Source organism: Guillardia theta (assembly GCF_000315625.1).
Source record: "Guillardia theta CCMP2712 unplaced genomic scaffold GUITHscaffold_213, whole genome shotgun sequence".
NCBI lineage: Eukaryota > Cryptophyceae > Pyrenomonadales > Geminigeraceae > Guillardia > Guillardia theta.
Window position 1 is genome coordinate 21,197 of NW_005434463.1, and position 7,637 is coordinate 28,833.

Here is a 7,637-nt window from a genome sequence, read left to right on the forward strand (position 1 = left end):
ATAGCTCGCCCGCCTGACAACAGCCGTTAGGAGACCCTCCCACAGCAGTAGAGTGAGACCCTCCCACAGCAGTAGAGTGAGCACAAACAATCAGGAGACCCTCCCACAGCAGTAGAGTGAGCACAAACAATCAGGAGACCCTCCCACAGCAGTAGAGTGAGCACAAACAATCAGGAGACCCTCCCACAGCAGTAGAGTGAGCACAAACAATCAGGGGGGTTGCGAGGTAGGGGGGGCAAGGGGGGAGGGGAGGTGACCTTGAAGGCTTCATTGCCCAGCTCCTTGATGGTCTTGGCAGCCTCGTGGTAGTTGCAGTCTGCGAGGAATGAGAACCACCACCACCACCACCAGCAGCAGCAGCAGCAGCAAGAGAAGGAGCAGCAGCAGCAGCAGCAGCAAGAGAAGGAGCAGCAGCAGCAGCAGCAGCAAGAGAAGGAGCAGCGGGAGCTGTTCATCACCTGGTGGAGCATCGGCAGGGAAGTCGGGAAACCTAAGAGAAACTCAGCAGCTTGTTGGAGCGAGAGGAGGGAGGGGGGAGGAGAGAGCAGGGAGGAGAGAGCAGGGAGGAGAGAGGAGGGAGAGAGAAAGGAAACTTACGAGTCTTTGGGGTCGGCAAAGGGATCATAAAAACCATCGTCGGCATTCTCTGAGATTTCACCGCAGTCGCGAATCTAGGAAGAGAGGAGGAGAGCAGGTGTCAGGCAACGAGCGCTGAACTTTCTCTTCTCACCTTCACTTCCTTGATAGGACGATCTCCCTCAGTCTGAGCTCGTCAGCTACTGCAGCAGCCCAGCACTCCCTCACCTCCACTGCCTCCATTCTTCGCACGATATTCATCCCCTTCATCACTGACGCACCGAAAGCTCGTCAGCCCCAACCATCCCAGCAGGCACTCGCCTCCACTACCACCTCTCCTCGTCCTCCTCCACCACCTGGCCCTGCCTCTTCCACTCCTCACCCTCTTACTCCCTCCCCTTCCTCCCTCCCTCCTCGGCTCATTTTGCTCCTTCACGTGCATCTCACCTTTACCAAAAACAACATGCTTGCCGTCGAGGTGAGGCGTCTCAACCTGTCGATCATCATCAGCTCCTCATCCAAACACTTCCCCACTCCTCCTCCCTCCCTCCCTCCCTCCCTCCCTCCCTCCCTCCCTCCCTCCCTCCCTTCTTCGTCCCCCGCCTCGCAGCAGCAGCTCACCGTGGTGATGAAGAATTGACTGCCGTTGGTGCCTGGCCCAGCGTTGGCCATGGAGAGAAGACCTGGAAGTCCATCGGAGAGGAGGGAGGGAGAGAAGGAGGAGGGCGGCGAGGGGGAGACAGAGAGAGGCGTCAGCACAAATATGGAAAAACCATTTCCATCCCCCTCATCGCCCTGCCCCTCTCCCTGTCGCTCTTCAATCCCTTCTCTTGTCTCTACCTGGCATGTTATGCTTGTGCATGAAGTTCTCATCCTCGAACTTCTCGCCGTAGATCGATTCCCCTCCCGTCCCATCCCCCTTGGTGAAATCTCCTCCCTGCCACCACATCACGAGCAGGAGGAGACGCTGCGGCTGCTCGCCTGGCACATGAAGTTTGGGATGATGCGGTGGAAGGTGCTGCCCTTGTAGTGCAGCGCCACGTCCTTGCTGCTGGCCTGCAGCTCCTGTCACCCAGCGCCTCCTCTCTTTCCCTGGTCCTCACCTGCCCCTTCTCGCCTGTGCATAGAGCTCGAAAGTTCTCACAGGTCTTGGGACAATCCTCGCTCCAGAGCTCGAACACGATCCGCCCGGCGTCCTCCCCTCCTATGGACATGTCGAAGAACGTTCTCTTGGGCATCTTTCTGCCACAGATGCTCAGCTTCCCTTGCTTCATTCACGCTCGCCACCAGTCACTTATGGTGAGCAGACAGCTGCTTTTCACGTGATCTAATCATCATGTTTCTGCTCCTTCTTCCTGTCAACTGCCCTCCTCGTTTCCCGTGTCTCCAACTTTCGCTTCTACATCTCTCCTCTCCTCTCCAGGATCGATTCATCTCCTTTCCGTCTCCTTCAAACCTTCGCAACTGCGACTCATACTTGCTCTTCCTTCCCCTTTCCCTTCCTTCCAAACCTCCTCCTCCTCCTCCTCCTCCTCCTCCTCTTTCCCTGCCACCCCTCGCTCCCCCATGCCTTATTACTGACTGTATTGACTAAAACCTAACCACCTACCCCTCATCCAGGGAGTCTATACCCTCCGTACCGGTGGTTTTCACATCTAGCACCCTACCCACTCCCACCCAAACCTTTCACTTCGATGAGTACCCCTGCTCCTGTCAACACTCCACCCCCTACCTTCTAGTTCAACGTCTACTACCCCACCCTATCCCGCTCTCCTCGTGGAACTTCTAGTTCAACCAAGGTAACTAAACTTTTACCTCGCATGTATCCTCAAGGATACTGTCAGAGTATCCTCAGGGATACCTCCCCTCAGTCACCGGGCCCGAAACTCACGGCCGGGATCCAAGCCGGCCTCGGAGTCAGTGAGTCATCACTAGGATTGAATGGGTGGGTAGTCAAATTATCGGGAGTAGGTAGGGTACTGCCTGGTTTAGGAACATATTGGGTACTTGAAGGCATAATAAGGGGTGAAGTGAAAATTCAGGATTGGAAGGGTGGGTGATCATGAGAATTCATGGGTGGGTGGGGTAGTATGGCTGAAGGGCAATCATGGCGGGATGTGAGGTGAAGGAGGAAGCGAAGGAAGGGAAGGGAGAAGAGACAGCAGAAGTCAGATGCGCAGAAGATGAGGACATGAAGAGACGAAGAGGAGAGAGAAGATGAGAGAGGAGAGGAGACAAGGAGAGAGGAAACGAGAAGAGAGGAAACGAGAGAGGAGAGGAGAGGAGAGGAGAGGAGAGGAGAGGAGAGGAGAGGAGAGGAGAGGAGAGGAGAGGAGAGGAGAGGAGAGGAGAGGAGAGGAGAGGAGAGGAGAGGAGAGGAGAGGAGAGGAGAGGAGAGAGGAGGTACTATACATGCCTAAAGAGCGGAGATAGGGGGTCGAGAAACAAACGATATGAGACGAGGCGGAGGGAAGCGATCGAACGAGGACATGGGATCATAAGAGCATGGGATGTATAAGCTCATATTGCTGCTGTCATTAACCCGAACAGCGGGCATGTCCCACCTGTCTGTCAGATACCTGAGGTGTGATGCTGGTTTTGATCTGACCAGACTCCTCGCAGAAGAGAAGCCGAGACGTGTTGATCATCACATACCCGAAGCTTGTAGCATGAAGACTTGATCAGCCATGAAGATTGCTTGCGATGTTTACATAGAACCCATCGCTCCCAAGAGCCCGGCGAGTCAGGACCACAAGCCGCTGGTCCTGACAGCCACCCACGTCTCGGTTGATCGCAACGACTCGCGGGACATCTGCGTCTTCATCGAGACGGACGGGGGGGGAGGGAGGAGCCTCGCGTGTAAGGTGGAGGATCTGAGCGACCTGGACTCCAAGAAGCTGCCGGAGGGATGCCTGGGCCTGCGCTTCTCCTCCCCTCCCGTGCAGGTCATGCTCTTCAACGCGCGCGCCATCCTGCTGCAGGACTTGCTCAGGCTCCTGAAGAAGCTGACCGAGAAGCGCCGGGTGGGGTCCAGCCTCAGGTTTCGCTTCACCCCCCTCGAGGTCCTCCAAGCTGATCGCGACAAGACCGGCATAGCGGGGGAGCCGCGCGGTGCCGCGAGGCTGATGCAGGGCAGAGACGCCTCGCAGAGCTCGCGGCCGGAGATGACTCTGTCCTCGGAGCACAGCATGCATGAGCCACCGTACCTGGAGGACCTGAGCCGCTACGAGAAGACGGAGCCGTTCAAGGTTCACCTGGAGGTATGAGGCGAGCGCTGCGAGCTTGAGCTGACTGCGATGGGACAGCATGAGATCGAAGGGCTGCGGCAGGCCATGGAGGACGACCTGAGAGGTCGGTCGCAGCTGCAGGAGAAGATTTCGCGTCTGGAGCGAGAGAACCTGTACTTGACTAACCAGCTCAAGATGGAGCAGAGCTTGCAGTCAGAGCTGAAGCAAACAGCGTCAGGTGCGCAGGCGAAGGTGAAGGAGGTGGAGCAGAAGCTGAAGGAGAAGATGAGCGAACTGCAGCTGAGGACGGAGGAGCTCATGGAGGCGCGCAGCGGGCACGAGCAGATGATCGACACGGAGATGAAGCGACTTGCTCTCGTGGACTCGCGGCTGAACCAGTCGGGCCGGCGGCTGAAGGCGCTGAAGAAGCAGCTGGGGATGCTGCTGCTGCTGCGACGACAAGAGCGGATGGCGGAGCGAGCGATCAGGTCGCTCAAGGTCCGCGCGCTGCTCAAGAGGGGGAGGCGGAGGCTGCTGCGAGTGGTTCACGAGAGGTCTGTTCGGGTCCTGCTGGGGAAGCCGCTGGTGTGCTGGCAGATGAGAGCTCAACGCATGGCGACCCTCCGCGTCTTCCTCCCGGCAGCGGCGGAGCGACGGAGGCGGAAGCTGATGACGTCATGCCTGTCGGGGTGGAAGCGAGGCTGCTGGAGCCTTCGCGGGCTGAGGGTGGAGGAGGAGGTGAGGGCAGCAAGGAGCATGTTCGAGCAGCAGGAGAAGGAGCTCAAGTCGCAGCTCAAGGACGCGAGGGAGATGATCGACGACCTGCGGGAGGAGCTGGCCCGGAAGGACTCGCTGACGTACAAGCAGGCGTGCGCGTCGGAGCAGGAGATCCTCTCGCTGCAGGAGTCGCTGAGGAGGCAGCAGGACGAGTCGGCCAGGCTGCACACGGACAACGAGGAGAAGGCGAAGCAGCTGAGAATAGCTGAGAACGCGGAGAAGACCGGGAGGGTGGTGCTGGAGGAGAAGGAAGAGGAGCTGGTGAAGCTGCGAGAGCGAGTGAGGGCTGCTGAGGAAGCCTATGACAGAGTTCGTGCGAAGCTGCAGGAGGAGCTCAATGACAAGAGGGACCTGGAAGACGTCTTGTCTCGCAGGGACCTCATGGCCGGCGATCGCCACCAGCACGTCCAGCACCTCGAGGGCACCGTCGCGGACCTGGAGCAGCAGTGCCAACGGCTGCTCCAGCAGGTGCAGGCAGAGGAGGCGGCGCGGTACAAGGCAGAGGAGATGCGAATGAGGATGCAGGAAAGACTGGAGGCGTTTGAGCAGGGGGAGAGCTTCTCTCACGACAGCCTGCGCGTGCAGCATGCCGACACTCAGAACGCGCTGGAACGAGAGCGAGCGAGGAGCGAAGAGCTGGAGGACGCTCTGAGCAAGCTGGTGGAGGCGTTCAAGGAAGGGAAGCGGCAGGAGAGGATGAAGTTGATCCAGGCAGGGCAGTACGTCCGGCTCCTCTCCTCCTTCTTCTCCTGGCGAAGATGCGCAGACCAGCAGACGATCATCAGTCTCTCGGCCCCCAGCGGCTTCGGGGAGGCGCGTCAAACCCCCGACCTGTCGCAGGAGCTGCTGGACCTCAAGCACAGGAACGCGTCTCTGCAAGCTATGCTTGCCGAGGCTAAGGCGGGAGGGGAGGAGGAGAGGAGGAGGAGGGAGGAGCTGGAGCGGCAGGTTATGTCGCTCAAAGAGACATACCTGCAGGGCGTGAAGGCGAGCGTGCAATCTATCCGCTTGTGTCGCGATCGCTACCTGCCTGCCAACGGCCAGTCGAAGCAGTGAGGGATGAGGGCGAGGGCGAGGGAGGAGGGGGGGGATTGGTGGAGTTTTATCCTACATAAAGGAGTAGCTTTGCAGCCAGCAGGCCCGTCAGGAGGAGGAGCGTGAAGTCCCTCGCAGCCCTCGGGGCCTCGTTGACGCAGCTCGAGCAGACGCTCACGCAGTCTCTGTTGACGGCGCTGCTGTCCTGTCCTGAGTTCCCCCACGCTTTAGACTTCCCTCCCCAGCAGACGACCTGCTGGTCGTAGAGGCTGATGGCGCAGGAGTGCTGCCAGCCCACAGAGACAGAGGTGACGAACTCGCGAGCCTGCGGTGGTACTGCGAGCTGCTCGTTGAAGTTTGACCCCCAGCACACCGCCACCGCCCCCGTGTCCTTGGAGCCTGCAAAGGATCAGCAGGCGAGCAGCTGGGAAAGGCCGCGGGCCCTTACCCTGAGTGGCGAGCAAGGTGCGGCCCGAGGGCAGGAAGATGGCGCACGTGTGGGAGGCGCCGCAAGCGACGTCGATGAAGCTTCCTCCTTGAGCGAGCAAAGACTGCGAAGGGTTGGAAGCGTTGCTGACCGTGACAAGGTCCTTCTGACTCATCGCCTGCCTGTACTGGTTGTTGCCCCAGCATAGCATCTCCCCTCCTGTTGTGATGCCGCAGCTGCCAACATGTGAGGCCAAGACATGAGGGAGGGGGAGGAGGAGGAGGAGGAGGAGGAGAGAACACCTGTGGTACGCTCCCGCAGACACTTTCTTGAACTTGAGGCCCTCGGGAGCTCGCGACTGACCGTATTCGTCGGATCCCCAGCAGACGATGCGATGCAGGGCCGTGAGCGCGCAGGTGTGGAACATGCCGGCTGAGACTTGAAGCCACACCAGAGGAGGAGAACCGTCCGGGCAGACCAGCCTCGAGCTGCCGTCCAGCTGCTCCACAGCTGGGGTGACGGTGAGGTTGGGAGGGCACGAGGGCACGAGGCTCTGGTTGTGCGAGTTTGACCCGTAGCAGCGCAGAAAGCCGGAGTTGCAGTTGGTGCAGCCGGCGGAGCCGTAGAGCACGCACGTGTGATGGCAGCCCGCGCTGATGGCGAGGGGAAGGCACATGAACTGACCGTCCAGGCGGAAGCGAAGGCCCGTGAGAGAGGTCGAGGAGACGTTGGTGGGGGTGTAGGACTGGATCAAGCCGGGGGAGTCAGAGAGGATGCAGTCGAAGAAGCAGAGGGGCGGGTAGACGTCGCTTCCTGTGGGGGTCTTGACGACGCAGTAGCGGTAGTTCTTGCTAAGAGGATCGCTGTCGAACTCTCCAAGCTTGCAGTACACGCATGCCTTGCTTTTCACCGGCTTGGGCAGGTCCAGCTGCCCGTATACGTTCGACCCCCAGCACTTGGCCGTCTCCTCCTTGTTGGCGGCGCAAGAGTGACGGGCCCCTGCTGCCACCAGCACCACGTCGCTCAAGCCCGCAGGGGTCAGGCACTGCCCGAACTCCTGCCAACCCCAGCACGCGATGGGTCGCTGCCCTGAAGTAGGAGCAGTGGAGTTGGAGGAGGTGGCGCAGGTGTGGAAGTAGCCGGCAGCAAGGAGCGAGCTAGTGGGCTGCTGGTCGGAGGAGCAGTAGTTGGTCTTGTACAGGAGAGGACAAGAGAGCGGGAGCGACCCAAGAAGCAGGAGGAACCGAAGAGTCTTCATCCTGCTGCTAGAGCCGTCAAGTAGCTCCTAGCTGCTCACTTTCTCCTCTCCGAGCTTGCATTTGCCTTCAACTCTAATGTCAGACGCCGCTGTGTCCAAACCGATCCTCCTCTCCTCACCCCTCCCCTCCCCTCCCCTCCTGTTCCCTCTCCACTTGTTATTTCTTCCCGTCATGATCAGCGACCTCTGATGAATATTGCAACTTGCTCGCACTTGGTTCTTTCATCCGATCATAGTTCACATTATCTCCTACACCATTTCAACACTCCCCTTCCTCCGCACTCCTCCAGCTCCTTCCCAATGCTGGCGTTCATCAATCTCTCCCCTCCCCTCCCCT

The 7,637-nt window shown here is 59.4% G+C and overlaps 3 protein-coding genes across 3 annotated transcripts; 1 reads left to right on the forward strand and 2 right to left on the reverse strand.

Moving 5' to 3' along the window:
• Positions 1 to 697: 697 nt before the first annotated feature.
• On the reverse strand, positions 698 to 1,814 carry GUITHDRAFT_158966 (hypothetical protein; the record flags this gene model as incomplete). The annotated part of the gene is made up of 7 exons (XM_005819630.1): positions 698 to 763; positions 805 to 848; positions 1,024 to 1,069; positions 1,198 to 1,259; positions 1,417 to 1,513; positions 1,558 to 1,632; positions 1,680 to 1,814. 7 exons carry the CDS (start codon positions 1,812 to 1,814, stop codon positions 698 to 700), a joined length of 525 nt encoding a protein of 174 aa, XP_005819687.1.
• A 1,449-nt stretch (positions 1,815 to 3,263) lies between these two features.
• On the forward strand, positions 3,264 to 5,636 carry GUITHDRAFT_148425 (hypothetical protein; the record flags this gene model as incomplete). The annotated part of the gene is made up of 2 exons (XM_005819631.1): positions 3,264 to 3,836; positions 3,882 to 5,636. The coding sequence occupies 2 exons, from the start codon at positions 3,264 to 3,266 to the stop codon at positions 5,634 to 5,636; spliced, it is 2,328 nt and encodes a 775-aa protein (XP_005819688.1).
• Positions 5,637 to 6,591: 955 nt separating this feature from the next.
• Positions 6,592 to 7,368, reverse strand: GUITHDRAFT_156257 (hypothetical protein; the record flags this gene model as incomplete). Its single annotated transcript, XM_005819632.1, has 1 exon — positions 6,592 to 7,368. A coding segment is annotated over exon 1 (648 nt), but the record flags the coding sequence as incomplete, so codon positions are not given.
• Between the last annotated feature and the right edge of the window lie 269 nt (positions 7,369 to 7,637).